This window comes from Leopardus geoffroyi, chromosome C1 (genome assembly GCF_018350155.1).
Source record: "Leopardus geoffroyi isolate Oge1 chromosome C1, O.geoffroyi_Oge1_pat1.0, whole genome shotgun sequence".
NCBI classification, from domain to species: Eukaryota; Metazoa; Chordata; class Mammalia; order Carnivora; family Felidae; genus Leopardus; species Leopardus geoffroyi.
The window spans coordinates 1,919,732-1,944,161 of NC_059328.1; the positions used below are offsets into that span (position 1 = coordinate 1,919,732).

The following is a 24,430-nucleotide window of genomic DNA, read 5'->3' on the forward strand; positions in this document are numbered from 1 at the left end:
GCAGCGGGGCGGGGGGACCCGGGTGCACCGGCGGCCCCGCCCCGGGGGGCCCCCCTGCCGCAGCCCCGGGTGAGTCCCCACCGCCCGCCCCCCTGCCCCGCCTGCCAGGGGGCGGGGGCGGGGCGTCTGCGAGGCTGCGGGGCGGGGCTTCTCTGAGGCGCGCCTGTCTTCCAGGTGTAAGTACTGCGACCGCTCCTTCAGCATCTCCTCCAACCTGCAGCGGCACGTCCGGAACATCCACAACAAGGAGAAGCCCTTCAAGTGCCACCTGTGCAACCGCTGCTTCGGGCAGCAGACCAACCTGGACCGGCACCTCAAGAAGCACGAGCACGAGCACGCCCCAGGTGGGCTGTGGGCATGGGGTGGGGGGGGGGGGAGGAGGAGGAGGGAGAAGACAGGGAAGGGGAGGGGGAGGGGGAGAGGAGAAGACAGGGGAGGGGAGGGGAGAGAGAAGGGAGGGGAGGGGGAGGGGGAGAGGAGAAGACAGGGGAGGGGTGGGGGAGGAGGAGAGGAGAAGACAGGGGAGGGGTGGGGGAGGGGGAGAGGAGAAGACAGGGGAGGGGAGGGGGAGGAGGAGAGGAGAAGACAGGGGAGGGGTGGGGGAGGGGGAGAGGAGAAGACAGGGGAGGGGTGGGGGAGGGGGAGAGGAGAAGACAGGGGAGGGGTGGGGGAGGGGGAGAGGAGAAGACAGGGGAGGGGTGGGGGAGGGGGAGAGGAGAAGACAGGGGAGAGGAGGGGAGAGAGAAGGGAGGGGAGGGGAGGGAGGAGGGGAGGAGGGGAGAGACGGGAGGGAGAGGAAGGGGAGGGGAGGGCTCAGCCGAGGGATGCTCTCTCTCTGATGCTCCCCCGGTCCCCACAGTGAGCCAGCACTCCGGGGTCCTCACAAACCACCTGGGGACCAGTGCCTCCTCCCCCGCGTCCGAATCAGACAACCATGCACTTTTAGACGAGAAAGAGGACTCCTATTTCTCTGAAATCAGAAACTTTATTGCCAATAGTGAGATGAACCAAGCATCAACGCGAACAGACAAACGGTAAGAAGTCCATCCCGGACCCCAAGCCCACCTGCGTGGCCACGCCCAGAGCAGGGGCACCCCACCCAGCCCCAAGTCTCGATGAGTAGGGGCCCGCAGCGCAGTGTGAGACCGACGGGCACCCTTGTGGCCCCAGCTCTGCCCCCTGCATGTGGCGGGGGGGGGGGGGGGGGGGACTTCGGCCAGGGGGTCCCCTCCCGCCTCGGTCTCTGGTGGTGACAGTAAGCACCCGGGCTGAGGGTGCGCGCCGTGTGCTTACAGCCGCACTGAGCTGCTGGCGTGCTTTGGCTTGGGCGTCACGGGCGTGCCGCGGAGCACAGGCCGGGTGAGGGCTCTGGCGTGAGTTCTGCCGTGGATGTGAGTCTAGAACATTTCTGTGGAGTCCGAGGCACTGCAGGTTTCCAAACAGGAGCGCCGCCCCTTTAAACACACACGTGCGCACGTGTGCGCACACGAAGTCACACGTGCATGTGCACGCACATGCACACATATATGCATGCACATGACGGCACACGTGTGCGTACATGTATGCACATGCGTACATACGTGTGCACGTGCAAACCCATGCACACATGTCTGCATCTGCGTGAAATCACACACGTGCACACATGTACACACATACCCGCAAATATATGCACATGCGCTGACACATGAACACATGTGCATATGTATATAGACACGCGAAGTTACCCACATGCTTATCTACACATGTAGGTATATTTACACACATATACATATGTACACACATACATACACACCACATGTATACATGCACATGCACGCACAATGCACATACACACACACGCACTCACGTACGTGCACACACACACACACTCCATACGCACATGCACACGGTCGCAGAAAAATGGCAGAATTCAGATTCTAGATGTGGAGGGTGTACTGCACAACCCTGGATCCCAAGGCTCACGGTGTGGCATTTACTCTGGGGGTCCCTTCTGGAAGGACCCATCAGACCCCCAGGAAGACATTCTCCTTGTGTAAAAGCTGGGGCCAGACCAGCCGGCAGAAAACCAGAGACGCTGCAAACTTCAAGTGGCCTTGGGGTGCGAGCCCCTAATTCTGCAGAGGAAGACAGCCCGGTGAAGTGGGCGGGGGGGGGGCTGCTCCAGCCACAAAGCCGGGCCTGGAACCTGGGCCCAGAGCCCTGGCCCTTAGGCTGGCCACAGGAGAGCCACCCAAGACAGAGGTCGACGAAGAGCCTACAAGGGCTTGTCAGTGGCCTCCACCACGGGGTGGGCGGCCATGCCAGAGTGAGCCCAGGAGCGCTGGGAAGACCTTCACGCCTAGAGCCCGGGTGGCCCAGCTCTTCACCGTGAGGACCAGAAACCCGGCAGGACAGAGGGGAGAGGAGACGGCATCACCCTAACCTTCTCCACGGAGCGTCTCAACCGGGGCTTCCCGTCCAGCCCCCGCGGGAGGGGCAGGAGGCAAGGCTCAGACAGAGGAGACTGGGCCCCATGTCCCTCAGAAAGCCCGGGGCGGAGCTGGCCACAGACCCAGGCCCTCGGGTGGCCTGTCCCGCTGAGACCCTGTCCCCGGGAGCTGGGGAACCTCCAGGAGATGTCCCACGTCGTCGCCAGACGTGAGAACCACGATCACAGTTGGCACGAAGCCACCACCCTGCGTCAAGTGCTGAGACGTCGGCGGTTCTGTGTGGGGCCGACGCTGACATTATCGGGTTCTCGTCCGGAACCAGTTTCCTTCTCTTGATCGTCAAGGAGAATCTAGGGACGCCAGGCTCCCTGGCCCCAGAAGCCCTTAAATACCTGGGCTGAACTGTGTCCCCCGCCAAATCCTGACCCCTAGTACCTCAGAACGTCACCTCGTTTGGAGATAGGGTCTTTACCGACGTAATTGGTTAAGATGAGGTCACCAGGGTGGCTCCCAGTGCCACGCGATGTCGTGAAAGAAGAGATTAGGGCACAGCACACACGGGGAGAAGCCGTGTCAAGATGTAGCAGAGATGCGAGATGGGGAGATACACCTACAGCCATCGGGCGCCACGGATCGCCTGCCAAACGCCAGCGGCTGCGGGAGGCCCGGACAGTTGTCCCTGAGCCTCAGAAGGAACCAGGCCCGCCTGCACCCGGGCCTCAGGCTCCAGCCTCCAGAACCAGGAGAGTCCGGGCTCCAGTTGTGCAAGCCCAGCCCCGGCGCTGGGTCACGGTGGCCCCGGGACGTCACCTGCCACAGGTGCCCGCTCTGTCTGAAGCTGACGCCAGCCTGCGGGACCCCATCCTCTGTCCCTGCTGCCCCCCACTGAGTGCTCCTGGTGGATACAGGCCTCCTGTACGGGGCTGCGGTCCCTGCTCCCAAACAGAAGGGCCCATATATAGACACTGCAAAGCACTCTTAGCTCCGATTAGACAGGCACAGGGCCACCTGCTGAACACAGTCCCAGTCCTGGCCCCCAAGACAGCCACCTGTGCGGTTCATCCCACCCTCACACCGCCGAGGGGGCACAGGCTCCAAGATGGCAAGGTCACCCACCAGAGAGCCAGGGACAAAGGCAAGACCCGGGTCCCGGCCCGTGTCACTCGGCTCCAGAGCCCTTGCCCCTGGCGGACGGATGCGTGCCTGGTGACAGTGCGAGGGGCCATCGAGAAGGGAGACGTCAAGGGTTCTGCACGTCCGGGAAGGCCGGTCACGTGTCAGCATCTTCTACTTCCTCCAGGAAAAGCAAGGGTGGAAAATGAGCATGGCCGACAGCCTGGAGATCGGGGACCTCCCGGCCCAGTCCGTCTGCACAGATCCCTGAGTGTGGAGGCCAGCAGTCACTCGGAAGTGACACCCCCTCTACCTGGTACCCAGACCAGGACCCCGGTCTCCCCTGACATCAGTGGATGGATTCGGGTGGGACATGTGAGCTCCAGGAGGAACGGGGTCTGGGGGCTCTGAACTCTGGCCCAGACGTGGGCTCAGGAGGCGTCTGCCCAGCTTCCCCCTCCCCCTCCACGCTGGACACCTGCCAGCATCTTCAGAAAGAAACGAGAAGGCTCACCATCACTCAGCTTGGGTTTTTTCCTTTTTTTTTTTTTTTTTTAAGTTTTTATGTATTTTGAGAGAGAGAGAGAGAGAGAGCAGGGGAGGGGCAGAGAGAGAGGGAGAATTCCACACAGCAGACCTGCCTTGGGGCTTGAACCCGTGAACGTTGAGACCAAGACCTGAGCTGAGATCAAGAGTCAGACGATTCGCTGGCTGAGCCACCCAGGTCCCCTGGGTGTTTTCTTCTTAATAACGAGGATCCAGAGTGGAAAAGTGTCACCCAGCCAGAGTCACTAGGAGGGAGATGTGGGGTCTGGGCTGCAGGCGGGAGGCCAGCGGCCTCTGAAACAAACTCGTCTGGGTGGGTTTCCCTGGCTGACAGCAACCCAGCCCTCACCCTACAGAGCCCTAGGCCCCCAGAGCCTCTGTCGGCAGAGGCCCCCTCACCCTGGGTTGCCGGTGTCCCTGTGTCCTCGTGGCTGGCCAGGAGGAGCCAGCAAGGGCCGATCAGCAAACCTCCCCAAGGGTACCCCTTGTGCAGTGCCCAACCCCAGCTCCAGCGCCCAAGACCCCCTTCCCCGCTAGACTGGCCGTGGCCTCCCTCCCTGACGTGCACATCCTGAATCCCTGCTCTCGCCCCTGCCACGCCCTCGCTCGCTCCTCAAGGGGCTGCTGAGGCCGAGGGTTCCAACAATGCAGGCTCTTTCCACGGGGGGGGGGGGGGTGAAGACGGCCGTGGGGGGAGAGCCGACCAGAGCCCAGTCGGAGGCCTTGTGGGCCCCGGGGCTAACTCCCTCCCCTGTCCCTTCAGGCCGGAGGTCCAGGACCTGGACAGCAACTCCCAGTGTCCGGGCCTGGCCAGCGGGAAGCCGGAGGACGTGGAGGAGGAGGAGGAGGAAGAGGAGGAGGAGGACGACGACAGTCTGGCGGGGAAGTCCCAGGACGACACCGTGTCCCCCACGCCCGAACCCCAGGGTGCCTATGAGGACGAGGAGGACGAGGAGCCGCCCACCTCCCTGGCCGTGGGCTTCGAACACACGCGAAGGTGGGGGCCGCGCCCGGGCAGCCTGACCTGCTAGGGCCCGGGCCAGGGAGGGGCCTGAACATCGTGAGGGCGACCTCGCTCTCAGGCCACCCGAGGCCCCAGCATCCTCCTGGTTGGGTTCACCCCGGTTCCCAGCAGGTGTCTCCACCGCGGTGGGAGCTTCCACCCACAGGCTGCGAGGCCCAGCCCGAGGCAGGGGGTCAGGGGCTGTCCCGCCCCCTCCCACACACACTTCCCCAGCGTGGGGGGGCGGCGGGCAGGCACGCTCCCGAGCTGAGCGGGAGCTGGTCCGTAGCGACACGGCCTCCGTCCCGCGGCCGGGGCAGTGGCGTCTGGCCTCCAGCGGGCTGAGCACTGGCGGTTTGCAAGCAGGGCAGGCCGGACCCCTCCCCGCGCTGCCCAGCTGCTCACTGCCTTTGTCGGGCACCAGGGATGCGGCCAGCACTCCAGACGGTCCTGGGGGAGCCCTGCAGGGACTGCCCGTTTCCCCTCGCCCCTGGGTCCTGGGAGCGGGAGCCCCCCGCGCCCTCCAGAGCGGCCCCCCGATCTGTCCTCCGTCCCCAGAGCCCCGGGCGCCCCCCCCCCCCCCCCGCCTGCTGCTTGCGGTGTGTGCACGCACGCGCCCCCTCCGGTGGCCTCCGTCCGTGGCCCTCCTGCATCTGTGTGGCTTCTGTCCAGGTGTCGACGTGTCTGTGTGTCCGTCTCCTTGTGCATGTGGCTCGCGGAGGTGCCATGGCGTGCATGCAGGCACGGAGCCGGCCGTGGGGCATCAGAGAGGCGGCCAGAGGCCAGACCAGCTAACGCCAGGCCCCCTCTCCCCGGTCATTGGTGCAGGTGTATTGAGGAGCAACCAGGCGGTCTGTTAGCTTTGGAGCCGATGCCGACTTTTGGGAAGGGGCTCGATCTGCGCAGAGCAGCTGAGGAAGCGTTTGAAGTTAAAGATGTGCTTAACCCCACCTTAGACTCTGAGACTTTAAAGCAGACACTGTACAGGCAGGCTAAGAACCAGGTAGGTACCGAGCAGAGCCCCCCACCCCCGGCACCCCCAGGCCAGGTGGCAGGTGGCGGCCGCGCCTCCTCTCGTGGTGGCCATCCTGGGCCTGGGGCACGCCAGGACCGCTGTCCCGGGGCCCGCTGCATCAGCTAGAGACGGCCAAGCCACCGCCCCTCCCCCGCGAGCAGGGGTGGGGCAGGGAGAGGTTGAGGCAGATGAATGGGAACCGGGCATTCCCGGACGCGTGGGTCGCTGCCCTCTTGTCCCCAGTGACAGGCGCCCGCGGCCGGGCGTCCAGCCTTGAAGCTGGGCAGGCCTTCCTCCCTCTCCGATTCAAGCAGGAATGGCTGGCGGCCGAGGCTTCTCTGGAAGGAAGCCCCCTCTCACACAGCCACTCGTTCCACAATGGAGCTCCGACAGGGTCAGCGAGGGCGTCAGGGTGGGCCTCGACCCCCCCCTTCTGTAGTGCAGGCGGCCGCAGGGCCCTGCTTCCTGCTTTCATCCATCTAGAGGAGCGGGGTCTCTGTCGGCCCACCCCTGAGTCTCGGCAAAAACCGTCTGCGTGTCTGTCTTTGTCTTTTTACTAATCCTGTCCAGAGTGTAAACCCGGGTGGGAGGAGGGTCGGCCTTCCCCCGCCCTGCTCTGCTCCGGATGGTCCCCAGGTCCCATTACCTCGTGCCCTGTGTCTTGTGGCAGAATTGTCCCGTGGGCCAGCCACACCCCAGGCCCAGAAACGCGTCGGCACCCAGCTCAGACCAGCTGTGCGTCCGCTTCCCCGGGTCGCTCCGTGCTGTCCCTACGGTTGTCCAGACGGGCAGCCCCCAGGCCCACCGGTGCCCCCAGACAGACACTGCCTCTTGTCGACCACCAGCAATTCCCAGGGCCCTCGAAAAAGTGGGGGTGGGGCAGGGGGAGCACCGCAAAGGGCCGAGGGGCCCCTGTGCACAGAGGCCAGTCAGGACCACGGCTTCTTGCCACTGTCTGCACGGGAGCCCAGCAGACATTCACCCCGCCACCTCCCACCACATCTTCCGCTTCCGGGCCCCAGGGGAGAGTCTGGATCTGTGCAAGGCTAAGCCCAGCCAGAGGGCAACGGGGGGCTAGGAAGGGGCCCTCCGGGATCTGCAGAACCCCAGTTCACGCAGCTCACCTGCCTGGTGTGTGTGTGTGTGTGTGTGTGTGTGTGTGTGCACGTGTGTCCTTGTCCTCTCCCCGGCCAGGCGTATGCAATGATGCTGTCCCTCTCCGAGGAGGCTCCTCTCCACACCTCTTCCCAGAGCCCTCTGGACGCCTGGTTAAACATCACGGGAGCCACGCCAGAGTCCGGAGCCTTTAACCCCATCAACCACCTCTGACGGGCCCAGGACGGGCTGGGGTCTGAGTCCAAGCAAGGCATCGTGGGGCCCCGACGTCCCAACAGAAGTCCCGGCTGCGGGAGATGGAGAAGTGAGCCTTGGGGAGCGGCGTGGCCTGGGCCAGAGAGACCCCCCATCACCTGTGTGGATCACTCCTCAGCACCCCCCGCCCACACACACACACACACGCACACACACACACACACTATGGTTCAGCTCTAACTTTTCCGATGAAAACTCAGAACCCAGGAGTCGCTGAGCGGTCCTGGAGCCCCACCGTCTAAGAATTGGTCTCCGGAACAGCGTTCCAGAAATGGTACAACGCACGGCCGGCCACGTGCGGCTCGCGGGAGCAGCTCACGGAACCGACCCGCCGGGTGAGGGCGGGATGTCAATCCCAAACTGAAGCCAGCCGGGCCACTTTGGCACCCGCCTGGTGCCTCGCGGAAAGGAACGGACAGACACGGGTGTGCCCTGGAAAGGGAGATCGCCCCAACGATTTTTATAATGAGAATCACGAGAGTAACCCTTTTGGTAATCTTATTGACGACAGAGTCTATTTAAGCATGTGGTTTTAAAAATAGACAGTATTTTTTAAAGAATCGAAAAATGACTTGCAAATTGTTTTTTAAGAGTAATTTTGCATTGCTTTGAAATCTCAGCCTATTTGCAAGCCCACACTGGGAACTGGTACCGTGTTGGGGTGTGCTCTTTATACTGTAGATAACGGAGAAATTTTCTATCCCTGACCGTGTTTGTAAAGCCGTGATTCTGCCCCCTCCCCCCACCACCCCAGCCCTGCGCAGAACCAAGGGGGCTGGGGCCCTCCCCTGGGAGCAGTTTCAGACTGTACCTCGGAATTCTTAGACGTGGTGTCCTGGGCTGGCCCAAGGCTGGGAGGTGTGTGTGGCATGTGAGTCGTGCCTGTGGCCCCCACCAAGACCCCCCCCCGATTGAACGGGGAAGGTGGGAGCCGCGGCTCTGGTCCCCTGTGCAAGGGTGGGTTTGGCATCCCACGCTCCTGCCCACACGGCCTGCACATCAGCCACACCCACGCCGGCCACCCTGCCGAAGGGGGGCCCCGCTGGCCACACCGGGTCTCCAGCCCGACCCCCACCCGCACCGTCAGACGGACAAGGGGGAGAGTGGGCATCCCCCGTGGCCGCCGTGGGGCGCGTTCTGCGGCTCCCCTGCCCGAGGCCGCCCGCCAGGCTCTGTGCCCGCGTGAGACCCGGGCTCCAGGACACGACCACCACCTCTGCTCCACGCGAGGCTTCCTGGCGGGCCGGCCCGGCTCCAGAACGGAAGGGCATCCAGGTGGGACCTGCCTCGGGAGCAAAGACAGCACAGCCCGGTCGGGACGGGTCTGCTTCTCCACTCGGATGGGCTTTAAGTTATTCCCATAGGGGCCAATTTCAACTCATAATTTGTTTCCCTGATGGAATTTACCTGAATCTGTATATAACTTGTAATTTTTTCTAATTCATTTCTTTTCTTATTTTATTTCTTCCTTAACAGTATTTTGGCATTAGACATTCTTATTGTGAAGAAATATTGTTAATATAAGTAGTGAAGGACCAAAACCGTGTATAAGGTTGTGTGTTGTGTGATTGATAACCAGGGAGCGGGGAGGTTTTAAATGTGCCAAATACCCCCGCGCCCCCCGACGGATCCTGCTGCCCCGTTTCCAGACAATCACGTGTTTTTGTTAAATTAGAGTCTCAGTTACCTTTGCATTTAAGACAAGTGTTCTATTTATTTCTTTTATTGTTTGGAAGAAAAAAAAAGTAAGAGTGTCCCAACAAGAAGAGAAAAAAAGATCGCCCAAGTGGCCCTTAAGAAAGAATGTAGACGCAAGGGGTGAGGGCGCGGCCGCACCTGAGGACGGGGGTCTGGCGGGGGACGAGTCCTTGGCTCTCGCCCAGGGGCAGCAGGCAGGCCGGAGCAGCCACGCCCCCGGGTCCCCCCCCCCCTACCTGCCGCTCCAGGCCAGCGACAATCGTCTGTGTCGGCGCTGGAGGCCCGCGGGCCCCGGCGAAAGGGTTCCCACCCCGCTCTCGGTCCACAGGAGGCAGCAAGACCCAGCCGGCCTCGTGGGCGCCCAGGCCGCTCACACGTGTGTGCGGCTGGAAGGTGGCCGCGCTCCAGGAAGAGCCGAGGCTTTGCAGGCGGGGCCCCCTCACCTCCTCACACGCACCCACCTCCACCCGGGCCCGCCAGGCGTGCCGTGGGCTTTCCGATTTCCCCTCCATCCGCGTCGGACCGTTTCGCAGAGCCGACCTCAGACATAAACGCCCACTTCTGTAAACCCAAATTACATTTCTTCTGCTAAAGAGTAAGGTGTGTGCTTTTTTTTGCGATATGCCTCTCTCCGCCCAAAAGAGGAAGTTTGGCCGGTGGAGACCCGAGTGCCTGTTCTCCGTGGTCCCAGATAAGGGGCGTTGTGTCCTTTCCGGCCAGTCCCGGCAGGCATCTTTCTCTTTCCCTCCCTCCCAGCGCCCCAGCTGCACGTCTTGAGTCCTTACCTTTGTCCCCCTGAGAACAGCTAGAGCTCTAGCCCCATTTCTCCTAAACATTCAGTCCCGTGGGCCCAAGCACTTGACAGGTCTGGGGGGGGTCTGTCCCTGGACCCCCGACAGAGTGACCATTTCCTCCCCACGCCTGGCACTTCTCCCCGCCCCAGACCACAGGGAGCTGCCCTCCCTGCGGTTCTCCATCTCCGGGCCACAGCACCAGCACGGGCCAATCAGGCCCAGCCTGGACGGTGGGGGGCCGGGGAGCCGGACGGCCAGAATTCTGAGACCCCAGCCTCAGGGCACGGCTGCAACAGGGGAACGGGCTGGCTGGCCAACGTGTCCTTGGGTGGTGGCCAGGGTCAGGCCCGTGCACTCGGGCACCACCGGGCCAGGGTCCTTCTGTCCAGCCTCGACGGTGTTCTTTCTTTGGACGACTGACATCCCCTAATGGAAATTCAGAAGGAAGCCTCCTTGCCCTGCCCTCCGTCCCTCAGACCGCGGCCGCCAGCGGGCCGCCGCCGTCCCACCCCCACCCCCGCCGCTGCTCTCGGTCCCGGGACAATTGGGTAGGACGCATGGGGCTCTGATCCTTTGGCCAGACAGGGCCTTCATGAGTAGGCCCCAGAGACCCCCTGTTCTGAACCCAGGGGCGTGCACTCCTGCAGCCCGCCTGGGACCCCGGGTGCGCATCAGTGGACAGGGTGAGCCCCGGCGGCCTTCCCGTCCGAGGCAGGAGCACAGCCGGTCTGCCCAGACCCTGAAAGGCCCAGCGCCTCCACGGCCCGAGCCTGGCCCCGGAAACTCGCAGGGCCCTCGGCCCTCTGTGTCCTAGCTGCTTCTTAAGTGAGCGTTCGCAAAGCACTTGCCCAAATACGTGTCACCCGTGGTAGCCTTGAAGCCTCGAAGCACTGGATTGTGGTCCCCCCGCCCCGTCCCCCCGTCCCTCGTCCCCCTGCCCAAGTGACTGAAATCTACTGAGCTGTATTTACTGTGCTGCCCGGGAGAGAGGCGAGGGGGCAGCGCCACCCAGGAGAGCCGGGTACCTCGCGCCCGGCCCGGCTAGGGTGGCGAGGCCGCGGCCGCTCCCGGTCGGTGGAGGTCAGCCGGGAATCAAAAGCCATGAAACTGTCTGTGCAGCAGCAAGCAATACTGTGACGAGACATTCCTGCGTGAGTCTAGGAGCCTTCCTTCCCTCCCTGCATTCCAGTTTTGTGGTGTTTTTCCTTTCTGTCCCCGATTCGTACTACGGCTTTGGGAAAAGAAAGAAAAGAAACAAAGCAAAAGGCAGCTTGAGTTTCCAATCGTGCAATTCACTCGTGAGCAGAGCACTCCCCAAGGTGTCTCTCGGTGTGTTTCCTACCGTCGGTGTTCCCTAGACGAGGGAAGCTGAGCCCCCGTGTCAGAACACATCACGTGTGCATATGTAACTGCTGGCAAGACCCCCCCCCCCCCGCAACTTGCCCTTGTGCCATTACGGATTCGGTTCAGTTTGTTTTCTGGGTTTTTGTTTCGTTTTTCTTTTAGAACTGTATAGTGTTGAAAAAGAAATCAAGTGTAAATGTCAGGCTTTCAGATAATGTTTTTTTAAAAAAAAAAAAAACAAACCATTGAGAAGGAGGCAGGTGTGTGTCCCATGTCCCCCTGATTGTAAATTGCTTCTGTTACCAGTAAACCGTGCATGGCTCGTGTTTAGCGGTCATTACTGTGTCTGTTCGTGAAATTTTTATGAAAAGGAGAATTCCGTAGATGCACTTGTTGAATTACGTGATTAGGGTCTACGTCCTCCGGACTAGGAGCTCAGAACTGCTCACGCCAAAGCGCAGTTCTTAATCGACGCGGAAATCGCTGACGACCGTGAAGTCAAAGACACCCCGTGTAGCAAATCATCGAGAGTGATTCTGCAGATTTCGTTTTGATGCTTGTGATAAAGACAGATGTACTTGTGTCGAGAAACGTCTTGAAGATGAAGGCTAGAGCGGCCGATCGGAGGTTAATGTTGTAGAATAGGGACCATATGTAATCTTTCCGATGCTACAATGAATTTATACATGAGATTGATACGCAATAAATCTGTGTGCTTTTCTAAGTCTCGGTGCCCGCGAGCTTCACTGAGGGGCAACAGAGGCCCCCGGGGTGGGGAAGGACTCGGGGTCGGAGCGTGGCCAGCGGCAAGGCTCGCCGGCCTGGGTCAAGGGTCCCCGGGGACAGGCTGCGAGGCGTGCAAGGCCATCATCTCAACACCACCGCCAGGGCAGGTACCCTCGCTAGTCACATTTCCCAGAAAACAATCTCAGTGAAGGTGCCACCACTCTGGATGGCCCTGCGGTGAGAGTGGTGATCTCCAGGCGGGCTCTCCCCTAAGTGCGTCTCCCCCGAGGCACTTTGGCCGCCAGGCGTGTCCACCTCCAGGCCTGTCTGCCTCCAGCTGCGCCTGGGCCCCCGAGCTGGCCACCGGGAACTCCTGTATGACGCCTCTTGGCGGTGGAGAAGCCCATCCCATAAGGCCAACCCTAAACACAGCCGTTCCTGAGGGTGGACCTCCCCACTGACTAGCCCTCCCCACCGGCCAGCCCTCCACAGTGGCTATGCCTGCCGTCCTTGCACTGTCCCCCGTCGGGACCCAGGCGACGGCCAGGTGGACTGGGACTGAACAGATGTCTGGGGCTTCAGGGGGGCTCCTCGCCCCTCCTTTACGTGCCCCCCACCTTCACCCACTCAAGTGCAAGGTTCAGCCCCTAAATTCCGGGGACTCACAGCAGGAAGCCCGCCCGGTGGCCTCTCTCCTTCCACCAGAGCATGGAGTTGAGGTGGATAGCTTGCCTTGCACACGCAAGGAGCTGTCTCTCTAGCAGAACAGCCCCCACCCTCCCCAAGGCGACACACGGCCCTCCCCAGGGGTGTGAGGCAGGAAGAAAACAAGATTTAATGTCAAACAGACGAACTGGGGGACGACGCCTTCCCCCTGGCAGCTGCAGAAGAGTCCGGTCCAGAGTTTCCCCGCAACCTCTCGGCCCCCCAGGACTCACAGAGGCCCCTGCGCCTGTTCCCTGGTCAGAAATCACCACTTGCACTGGATTTGGGGCTGCAGAGATGGGGAACGTCAGGACTCACCTCTCAATCCCCAAGGCCTAGGCTGAACACTCTCTTGGTAGAAGACGGGTTGCACAAGTGGATGCGTAGATGGGTGGATGGATGGGTGGCGGATGGATTACGGGGGGATGGATGGATGGCTTGACGATTTGCTATAAGGACCCTCACTGCACGCAAGTTCCCACATGGATTCTGGGAACGGCAGTGCCTCTGAGGGGCCCGAACGGGCTCTGACGGCAGCACTGGGGAGAGGAGGCCTGGGGTCCCTGCAACGGCAGTGCTGGTAGCCACAAAAGGGAAGAAACAGAAGTTGATCTTGAAACAAGATCCCCGGACCCAAATCTGGGGCATTGAGCCTTTGCATTCTCTTAATACCTTCAAGTGAAGTGTGTTTCCCCAGGGAGGCGTCGGTTGGGGGAAGCGTTTAAATGTTTCCAGGTCAGGGCGCCTGGGTGGCGCAGTCGGTTAAGCGTCCGACTTCAGCCAGGTCACGATCTCGCGGTCCGTGAGTTCGAGCCCCGCGTCGGGCTCTGGGCTGATGGCTCAGAGCCTGGAGCCTGCTTCCGATTCTGTGTCTCCCTCTCTCGCTGCCCCTCCCCCGTTCATGCTCTGTCTCTCTCTGTCTCAAAAATAAATAAACGTTAAAAAAAAATTTTTAATAAAAAATAAAATAAAATAAAATAAAATAAAATAAAATAAATGTTTCCAGGTCATTTTCCTCCCAGATGTGACTGATGAGGTGTCCGTGAGGTCTTGACCCCGATGGTCAGATGTGGGGTTCACCCCAGAGCTCCAGGCGAGGAGGCAGCACGAGAGGCCTGTCTCTGGGGGACACAGCTCCGTTCTCGGAGGACAGATCATGCGAATCGTGAGCCTGATGAATGGCTGTGCTTCCGAGTTACCCCAGCGACAGAGTGACAGTGTCCAGGGCCCCCCACCGCGGCCCTTCCCGGAGCTCGCCGCCCCGGGGCTCCAGTGCCTCCCGTCCTTGTCCAGCCTGGCAACCTTTCTCCTCGTTCGCCCTGAGGGGAGAGGAAAATCCAAGCCACGAGGGAGCTATCTGATAATAGCCCTGTTGTCGGGGCGCCCGGAGGAAGGGAGAGCAGAGAGGACCAGCCGCTGACAAGCGGACTTTGTCTCTGCAACCCAGCTCCTTGCACAAAAGATGAGGAAAAGGCAGGGGGTGGGGGGCAAGAATCAACTGGAGAAACATGTGTCAATGAGGAATCTGTTTTCTGGGAAAAGAGATGCTTTTGAAATTGCCCTCAGATTCATCTGGGGCCAAGCGAGCCTGTTGCTTATTTGCGGAGAAGCTATTTTGAGAATCGTTAACCGTCTTTCTCGCGGCAGCAAATGTCTTCCCCAAACCGAGATGTGTCCTCATTTGGGGCAAAATGGCCCGACGCAAGGTGGCTTTCGTGGGGTCCGAGGAGCCGGGCGGGGTTCTGGCGTGGGAAGGGACTTGCAGTCACCAGCCAGGGTCGCAGTCTCTGTGAAGGAAAAGGCACCTGTGCTCACCGTGGCCGGCCACGTCTTCCACACGGCTTATTCTGGATTCAGGAAAGGGAAGGCAGAGTCAGCTCCAGGGTCCGGGGCAGAAGAGGATAGAATTCTAAGGTTACAAGAAGGGGGACGTGGGCTCCAGCTGAGGCCCCGCGGCGGGGGGCTGGGGCCACCCAAAACCCTAAAGGACAGAGTTGCCTCTTCTGTCCCGGGACCTGGCTTGTGGCCCTCCGATTCCTGAGCCCATCGGGAGGTTCCGGGAAGCCTTAAAGCCTGTAGAGAGCAAGAGCCTGCTTCTAGAACACAGTGAGTGAGCTGGAAAACCAGCATCTGCACAAAGATCTGTATGCCGACGTCCTCAGTGGCTTTATCTGTAATCGCCCCAAACTGGAAAGAACCTGAGTGTCCATCCACTGGTGAGTGAAAGCACAAGCCGTGGGCGTGACGGAAGGCCGCCCGTCAGAGGACAGAGGACGTTACTCAGAGCTCCATGCAGCAGGGGGTCCGCCACCAGCACCGGACTTGGCCGAGACTCGCAGGCAGGCAGGGGCCTAGGGAGCCTCCCGGTGGAAACAGGGAAAGTTCCAGATGAGCCCAGATGGCACCAGGGAGTCGGGGCACTGGCCAGAAGCAGGCACCCCATGTGACTGGTTGGGGGCGCATGCGGCTTCCTCTGGCTCCAGAGCCAGAGGTGGGGACAAAACGTAGGGAGGCCGCCGGTGATGGATCGAGTCCTGGCCCCTTTGGGCCCATTGTTCCAGGGGTTCCTGTTTGACTTTCTGGGTTTTTCTCTCACACTGTGGGTCAGAGCTCAGACTCCTGTCTTTACGTACGACCTGGCCGTTGTCAGTACGTTTGGTCTCTGAAAATACACGGGCAAAAGGCATTCTAGAAAAGGCAGAGCTGTAGGGACGGGGAGGGGGCTGGAGGTGGGAAGAGAGGCGGGGGAGGCTGTCCGGGGCGTGAGTGTGGTTACACACCTACGCACTTGTGTCGGACTCAACTAACAGTACATTCCGAGGGGCGGTCTAGTTACAGGTGCCTTGTACCTCAATTAACCTGATTTTTGTAAAAACTGTGTCCCGCCCCCTCCCCCTTTGAGGCACGAGTCCATCATGAAGCTTGAGGTCCCTAGAGGGACTTCGCACCTTCCGCCCAGGCTGGCAAGGGAGGGGCCCCACCTGTCCAGCCTGCCCTGCGAGGGGCCCTTCCCCTACAGCACCCAGCCTGGATCTCGGGGGCCCAGCTCGGGGGGCTCCCAGCCTTGCTTTACCACAGGCACTTGGGTGTGCCCACCGTTCACCCCTCGGCCACCCAAGTCCCGCCCGGACCACCCAGTGCAGACCTTGTAGGCACAGACTTCCAGCTGAAACCGCCCGCACAGCTTAAAAATGCCAGGAGCGTTTCTGCGGACTGTTTATGGCAGGTTATGCGAGCAGAAAGCAGATAGGAACACGTACGAGGTGAATAAATACCCAACTCAGAGAAGGCTGGGTTTTAAATGTTTATTTATTTATTTGGAGCGAGCGTGTGTGCACGTGCAGAGCAGGGGAGGGAAAGAGAGAGGGGGAGAGAGAATCCCAGCAGGCTCTACACGGTCGGCGCAGAGCCCGACGCGGGGCTCGACACCACGAACCGTGAGATCATGACCTGAGCTGAAATCAGACGCTTAACCGACCGAGCCACCCAGGCGCCCTGGGAGTGGTTTTCCCTGGGAAGCTGGAGAGACAGAGGGGGGAGCGGGTCAAAGGCTGGGGAGGGGCTCCAATCTTCTCCGCAATGACTTGTAGACACTTAGGGGGTCATTTAAAGAGAGAGAAACAGTTCTTCCTTTCCAAAATGTATGCTTTTTCTTGCCCCACGGCCCTGGCAAGGACCAACAGGGAACAGAAGTGGACAGGGTGGACCTCTCTGTCTGGCACCAGAGCCGAAGGAGACCACTGCCCACTCCTCACCCCTGGGCACCATGCCAGCTGTAGGTGCCTGTACCCGGACGAGGAAGTTCCCTTCTGTCCCTACATCGCCACGATTTTTATCGTTGTTAAGTCCCGTGTTGGGTCAAGCGCTTTATCTTTAATTTTTTACGAGTATCTATCTTTAAATGACATTATACCATTTTACATAAAATATACGAACCTTGCAAAAGTGTAATTCTATTTTTTGCCTCAGTATATCTTACTTCTACACGTGTCAGAAACTCCATGATGGGCCGTCATTCTCTTGCTTTAAATACTCTACTTTCGGGGCACCTGGGTGGCTCAGCTGAGCGTCCGACTTCGACGCAGGTCATGATCTCAAGGTTCGTGACTTGGAGCCCCGTGTCGGGTTCTGTGCCGACAGCTCGGAGCCTGGAGCCTGCTTCGGATTCTGTGTCTCCCTCAATCACCGTCTGCCCCTCCAGCGCTCCCGTTCTGTCTCTGTCTCTCTCAGAAATAAATATTAAAAATTTTTAAATTTATTTCTGAGAGAGAGCGTGAAATTTATAAAAATTTATAAAAAAATTTATAAATTTTTATAATGAAATTTATTAAAAAATTAATAAAAATATTTTTTTAAAAAATAGTCTACTATCTTGTAAAGAACTTTTTAAAATACATCCAGGAAAAAAATCTCACGTGTTTTCACGTGTTTACCGTTCCCAAGGGGCTTCTATTGCTTGTGCACACCTGAATGTACCTCTCTCATCATTTCCTTTTGCCCCAAAAAACCTCCTTTGACATTCTTGGGGTGCCAGGTCTCTTATCCTTTGTCTTAAAATGTACTGACGTCACTTTCCGTTTTGAAGGACATCTTGGTCATAGTTGGTTTTAACACACCGGGGACGGGCTCCGTTCCCCAGGCTCACAGGGTTTCCAGTGACGACTCAGCCATGATCCGTGTCTTGATTCTCTTAAGGCGTCAAGGCTTTCTCTCCGTCGTGGTTCCTAGTCATTCGATTATGAGGTGCCAGGGGCCACGGTGGGGCTTTCTTTGTACTCCTGAGGCTCTCAGATCTGTGGGCTTGAGGATTTTCTCACACTTGGAACATTTTTGGCCATGACTTTGTCACACAGACATTCTCGCCCCTCACCCCTTTGGGGCCTCCGACTCTACGTATTATCGTTAGGCTGCTTGACATCAGCCCAGATCAGCAAGCCTCTGCCTACTTTTTCCAGGCTTTGCTCTCTCGGTGTTCATTTCGGGGAACTCGTATCGGCCGAGCTTCAAGTTCACGGATCTTTTCTTCCGTAGCATCTTATCTGCTGCTTTTGGGCACGGATTCCTTAAATGACCAGGTGCTGGAGCTTGTAAATGCTAAGTTGTTGAGATCCTAGATTTTGTTGGCGTTCTTTTTAAGGATGTTGAGTTTTGTGCCAACAGGGCGTTAAGTGATGACAGAGACCCGCCTGGTCTTTTCAAGGCTTACTGCACAGCTCATCGGCTCAGGCACACAGCAGCCTTCACACCTGAAGGCTAAGCTCACACCTGAAATACGGCCTTTGGTCCCCATCAAATGCCCCGCAGCCACGAGGCCTCTTCATTCTGGGTGACTGGCATTTAAAGCCCCCAGGCCCTGCGTGGACACCGAGTGCTGTTGGTCCTGGTAACTGCTCTGTGCCTGGCTTCCTGGGACCTCCCTCTGCGTGTGCACAGAGTAGCGTTTCTGGAAGCTTCCTGGAGCTCTGTCTCTGAACCTCTGCCAGAGGTCCCCGCCCCCTCCCCCACCTCCCTGAACCCCACGTCTGTCCCCCCAGCTGGGTCACACCACCGCGTTCTGCCTCTCGGAAGAAAGCCGTGCATCCGTGGGGCTCTCCCGACTCGCTTCTTCCTCCCGGGAACCATGTCCCCCGCCTTCCTGTAGTTTCTGTTCAGTTTTCTAGTTGGTGATTGTGGGAGCTGCTTTCGCTGTAAGTGAAATCCTTCCAATGTTTGAAACTCTCAGCTGGAGGCAATACAGCTTCTTTGGAAACCCGAAAGAGTCCGTGATCACTGCACAGGGGCCCGGGCTCTGCGGCCAGACAGACTCATCCTGACTGGGGCCACTCACTAGCCAGGTGACGATGGGCAAAGCGTCACCTCTCAGTTACGTGGCGTAAGAACTTAATAAAAGGATGCAAACAGTAGGCGCTTAACGGCAAGTAATGACCGTTTGCCCTTTGGGGGACAAGGGCGAGTGGCCTTCTGCTGAGCTGAGCCTTCTGCTCGGCAGGGCTCCCCTGGTGGGCCAGACAGGCAGCCAGGCCCCGCTTGGCAATCGGGCTCCTGTGCCGCCCCCGCCCCCCTCTGGGGACCCCACCCAGCCCCGGGCCTCCACTCACCCAGCACAGAGGAGCCTCTGTCCTCAGGCCCACTCAGGGCCGCAGCGTCCTCCGAGATCAGCGAGGCCTTTCCCAGCTGCCCGCCGGCTGGACGCAGGGCCCCGCAGCGAGGGGTCAATCAGCCCGGTGCCCGGGCCCAGAGAATAAAGGACACAGTTGTGCCCCTTCCCTCCCCCCGGCACATTCCCAGGAAGGGAGGGGGGCAGGCCACGGGCACTGGGCGCTCGGCCCTGAAAGGGGACGTAGACACGCCCCGCGGCCTTGCTCGTCCTCGGCCCCGGCACCAGACACCCGGATGGTCAGGCCGAAAGGCCTCCTGGGGGGCCGCCGGCCCCAGGGCATCATCTCTCTGGGCTGCAGCCCCAGCGGCCCCTGGAAGTCTCAAAGCAAGACGTCCAGGGGCACTGGATGCCCTCAGGCCACGGGAAAGGGGTCCTGCAGACTTGAGCATCAACTTCCCTAGAGGGAAACCCGGGCAGTCACGGGGTTGGGGGTGCACATCCTCCCCCCAATGGGGACGCTGCACAGGAAGGCCCCTCGTTCCTGAGCTCCAGGCTGACCCACACGTTACCTTCCAAAGGCACACACACCGATGTGCAGCTCCAGGCCTGGGACGCTGGCTGTAGGAGCTGAGGCGGCCTGTGGCCTCCTGCGGTGGCCCAGAGATGGGACAGTGGCATCACCTCCAAGGCTTTCATGGGAAAGGCGGGAACCAGGGCCACACGGCAGCTGCCTTTCAATTCTCAAGGCTAAAAAACCCTCGGGCCAGTAGGGAGTCTGGGGTGTGCGGGGTGAGCTCCGGCCGACTGCCCCAGCCCCTTCCAGGCCCTTCCAGGCCCTTCTGGCCCCTTCTGGGCCCTTCCAGGCCCTTCCAGCCCCTTCCAGGCCCTGCCAGCCCCTTCCAGGTCCTTCCAGGACCTGTCAGCTCCTTCCAGACACTTCCAGACACTTCCAGCCCCTTCCAGGCCCTTCCAGCTCCTTCCAGCCCCTTCCAGGCCCTTCCAGCCCCCTCTGGGCCCTTCCAGCCCCTTCCAAGCCCTTCCAGGCCCGCCACATGAAGGCCCGTGAAACCCGGGCCGACCGGCCACCGTTCTGCAGATCAGCCCGCTCCCACCCCCACAAGCGGGCGTCCAAGGCCCAGAGGGACACCGGGAAACAGATGAGCAAAGCAGAGGACTCACCGGAGGGCAGAGGAGACAGGGAGACAGCTGCCTGAATCTGCTCCCTGGGCTGCTCTAAGCCACAGAAGCGGGTCCTGTCACGTCTGGAGGCTGGAGGTCTGAACGCCTGCCCTCCGGGGGCTCCAGGGCAGAGTCCTTCTCGTCTCTTCCAGCCTCTGGTGCTGCCGGCCATCCTCGTGTCCCGCGGCCTGTGACCATGTCACTCCAGCCCTCGCCTCTGTCGTCCCTTGGCCTTCTCTATTCTGTGTCTAGATGTCCCCCTCTGTATGAGGACACTGAGCACTGGGTTTAGGGCCCGGCCGGTTCTACTCTGACGTTGTCTTACTTACATCTGCAAAATCGTATTTCCAAATAAGGGCACGTCACAGATACTGGGATTAGGGTTTTAACGTATTTTGGGAGGGACTCAAGTCAACCCACCTCAAGGAACCAGGAGTAATGAGTTTGGTGAGGAGTGCCTTCCTTCCTCTGTGGGGTGGTGAGCAAAGGCCTGGTTGAGAAGGTGTGCTTGAGGCAAAGGTGTGCAGGATCGGGGGACGGCTCCGTGAAGACTGCCGAGGAAGAGAATCCCAGGCAGAAACCATGGCATGTGCAAAGGCCCCGAGCTTCGGGGAGCAAACACTGGGGTCCTTATTTTTGACGTTGGGGGGCCCTGCAGAGGGCACTCGTGGGGTTTCATGAGAGAAGCAGCCTTCATCTGTCAGCCAGGGGCAGGGCCAGCCCGGAGGCCCGAAGCGGGGAAGGAGGGCCACTGTGTCCCCGGCCACTGTGTCCCCTGGCCCCCGGCACTCGTGGTCTCAGCCACAGGGCGCAGAGAGTTGAAGAGACTCACCCCTGCGGGCAGCCCTGGGGTCCTTCTCCCCCCACTTATGACCCCGGAGCCGCTCCCTCCCAGGCCCCGCCTGAGAACCATCATCATTAACCCCCAGCTCGCGACTGAGACAGCAGGGGCCCGGGGAAGGCAGGCCACTCGCTCCGGGTCACCTGGCCCCAACCACACACTGAGCCAGCTGGAGACAAGGAGATGCCCCCCAGAGCCTCCCAGTTTGGGGACTGAGCCAGATTCGGGGTGCTGGTGGGGCCAAGTAGGTACTGGGCAGGAAGGGCTGGGGTGGGGATTAACCCTGCAATGACCAAGCAGGGTTCTGAAGATGCGTTTTACAGGAAAGCACTGAGTGGGGGTCAGGCACCCGCGGGCCCTCGTCTCCCCCCGGACCAAGGCCCAAGGACCACCAGCTCCCTTTCCTAGAGGCTGGGCCTGTGGGTGCAGTACCCAAGATGGCCTCTGGAGGGCAGCAGCGCCCCACCTTTCCCAGGGCTCTGCCCAGAAGCTGTCCACCCACAGGGGTCAGCCATCGGCACCCCCCACCCAAAACACACACAGATGGCACTGACGGCCCCATTGGGCACCTTCCCGTGGCCAACCTGAGTCCCCCAGGTGGCACCTACACCCCGTGGCAGGGGATGGGAGCCCCGACGCCGGGCAAGCATCGGGCCGGCCACAGGTGTGCTGGGCGGGACCCTTCAAACCACGGCACCCAAGAAAATGCCAAGTCGGCCCTGTGAGGCTGTGGCACCCCCTCACCCAGCCCTGGAGAGGTAGCTGCCAGGGGAGGGCGGGCCTATGCCCCCGGGCTAGACTGTGCCTTGCGGGCTGACACGCCCCTGCACCTTGCCCACCGCACCAAGGCCTGGGGTCGGCACAGGCACCAAGGTGGTCTGAAAATTCACCCAAATGCACGTCCCAGTGCGTTCAAATGGAAATTTAGCAATGGGCCTTTCCGGAAAAGGGAACCTAGAGACAGGTCAGAAGGAGGCTGGCACTCGCCATCTCTGGGGCTGAGTCCTGGGACCTCAGATCACATCAGTGAGTCACCAGGCACTGGCTGAGCCCCTGCTGCATATAGGGCCTCGGGCTCTGTGCTGTGGGATGGATACATGTAAGGGCTGCAGCACGAAGAGGCTGTATTAACAGAGGTATCATATCCAGAAGAGAGGAGGTGAGTCTTTCCCCGTTTTCTTATACTGGCGTAGTACCGGGTTCTGTTCCGAAGACCACATTTTGAGAAGGATTTTGGCACATTTTGAAGTGTCTTGGGGGAACATGCCAGGATGATGAAAAATCTGGATACCACGTCACGCCAGGAACGTCTAAAAAAACGTGATGAAGGCAGACAATGCAACGATCTGTATTGGGAGGGGGTGAGCTCCCCACCCTGAAAGCCTTCCAGAGGCAAGACATCAGCCTTCTTGGTCTGGGTTGGGGCTCAGGGTGTCTGCTTCAGCCGTCCTCCCTGCCCTCTCCTCTGCTGCCTGAGGGGTCTTTCCATCAGATCTGATCATTTCGGCCCGTGGCTCCAACCTGAGCGGCTCCTTGCGGCCTGAGGAGAAACAATAGACCGCACGCCCAGATGGCAAGGCCACGCCAGTGTCCCCCGTCCTACCCCCATCCTGCTCCTTCTACCCCAGCCCCACGGCCCTTCAGGCTGTCATTCGGACCGCACGTCCGCCCACCTCAGAGCCTCTGCACGTGCTGCGACCCTGCCTGGCACTCCTCCGTCCCCTTTCATCCAGCTAACCCCGGCTCATCCGCCAGGTCTCAGGTCTCCTAGCCCTTTTCAGGGGCAGTACGGTGGTGCTGACCGCCCCGCCTCCCCCCTGCACAAGCCGCAGTCAGGACCTTCAGGACAGAGACCAAATCCAATTTGCTCAGAGCTGTATCTCTGACGCTGAGCCCAACGGTCAGCACACAGTAGGCGCTCAATAAATACCTCCAAGCGAAAGGAGAAGGAAAGCAGGAAGGAGAAGGCGTCTTGCTACAGATGAACCCTGGGCTAACCCCAGATGAAGGGCTGTGACATCAGGAAGAAGGGAGGTGGCACGGTCAGCGCTCACCAGGACGTGCTGCCGTAACGAGCACGCCCCTCGCGCCAGCGGCTTCCAAGGGCGCCGCGGCTGTCCTCCACGAGCCTTCTCTTTCTGGGACACCAGCTGCAGGAGGAACAGAGCAGGGACGAGAGGCAGACCCCGTGACTAGGCACAAACACACAATGGCTCCTGAGGTTTCGGCAGGCGGCCTGTCACCGGCTCAGTGGGGCAAGAGGATGTCTCTCCCACGGAGAGGGCTCCAGCTCTCCTGAGCAGGGCTGGGCCCCCCGCAGGATGGGGAGCCTGGGAAAGAGTCACGCGGGCTGTCCCCCTGGAAAGGTGCGGGGAGGGGGGCTGCACAGGCAGAGTGTGAACAAGAGGGGTGGGCTTCATGGGGAAGTGGAGGCCGCTGCCCCTGCTGGATGGGCACGGGTGGTTCCCGAGCAGGGGCGAACCGGGAGCACTCTGCCGTTGCCACACCCTGGGTTGGTGTGGGGCTGGGGGTTGGGGAGGCTGGGTGACAAAGGACATTCCGCCCCGGCCTGGCGGAACGACAGGTCACCTCTCCCAGCCCCTGGCGCCTCTGGCAGGACTAAGGAACCTGATTCCTGAAATCAGCCTCTGTGGCAGCCTCCGCCCGGGGGACCCACCGTAGACAAGACCCGGAAAGGCCAGGCTTGCAGGCTGGGCTTGCCTTTGCACAGGCTAGCAAGCGCCCTCCTTCCCAAGCCTCAGTGGCCCTACCTGCAAAATGGGGGTGATGAAAAACACTGGTGTGGAAAACAAAGGCGGAAGAAATACAGAAAAGGTTAAAGTCCCTTTGCAGCCCACTGACAAGTACCTGAGACAGGCAGAGCGACCTTCCCGAGGAGCTCAGCTGCCTCGATGTCAATGTGCTAAAGGCAAAGGGCAACCTTGGCTTGACATTAGCCTGACCTCCAGGATCCTGTAAAAATCCCTTCCTTTATCCCCCCAAGATACATGTTGGCCACCAGCCTCCAAGCACGTGGCCCACTGATAGACATCTAAAGGGTCTCATGACTAAGGGTTTACTAGACAGGAGTAAATGGCCTTATCCTAACAGCAGCTGGCCCCTCAAGGTCGTGGACACCTTGCTTCCAAAGTCCTTAGAGGCTTTCCCAGTCCCTAACCCCCTCCCAACCTGAAAGTATGTAACCAGTCACTTCTCACAGCCCCAGGACAGCTCTTTCTGCCCACGGCTCCTGTCCCCGTGTTTTAATAACTGCCTGTTTTTGCACCAAAAACATCTAAAGAATTTTTTTTCTTTTAAGTTTTTGAAACTGTATTTAAGTAATCCCTACACCCAACCCGGGGCTCGGACTCACCACCCCAGGGTCACACGCTCTCCCGGCTGGGCCAGCCAGGCGCCTCTCAAGTATTCCTTCTCGACCATGGGCTCCCGGACCCCAACGTCTCACATCAACAACCGCGAAGAGTGTTTTGTGCGGTGCCGGGCCGCCCTCCGGCCGCACTTTTGAAAGAATCCAGAAGGCGGCGCCTTTCCTGCCTTGAGAAGAT

General features: G+C 60.0%; 2 protein-coding genes across 7 annotated transcripts in view; one reads left to right on the top strand and one right to left on the bottom strand.

The window, feature by feature from the left end:
- PRDM16 (PR/SET domain 16) overlaps positions 1-12,037 on the top strand; it is a 315,820-nt gene extending 303,783 nt beyond the window's left edge. For 5 of the 6 annotated variants that reach the window (XM_045475378.1, XM_045475380.1, XM_045475379.1 and 2 more), the window contains 5 exons: positions 175-344; positions 860-1,034; positions 4,852-5,085; positions 5,920-6,094; positions 7,301-12,037. In XM_045475378.1, coding sequence (XP_045331334.1) covers positions 175-344; positions 860-1,034; positions 4,852-5,085; positions 5,920-6,094; positions 7,301-7,435 — 889 coding nt within the window. In that variant the 3' untranslated portion in view covers positions 7,436-12,037. The remainder of the gene's footprint in view (positions 1-174; positions 345-859; positions 1,035-4,851; positions 5,086-5,919; positions 6,095-7,300) is intronic. The other variant, XM_045475382.1, reaches the window with a different exon arrangement.
- Positions 12,038-15,095: 3,058 nt separating this feature from the next.
- LOC123599783 lies at positions 15,096-22,459 on the bottom strand. The gene is made up of 5 exons (XM_045482067.1): positions 20,444-22,459; positions 20,024-20,354; positions 19,414-19,491; positions 18,843-18,929; positions 15,096-15,406 (listed from the first exon to the last, which is right to left on the bottom strand). Exons 2-5 carry the CDS (start codon positions 20,193-20,195, stop codon positions 15,096-15,098), a joined length of 648 nt encoding a protein of 215 aa, XP_045338023.1. The 5' UTR covers positions 20,196-20,354; positions 20,444-22,459.
- Between the last annotated feature and the right edge of the window lie 1,971 nt (positions 22,460-24,430).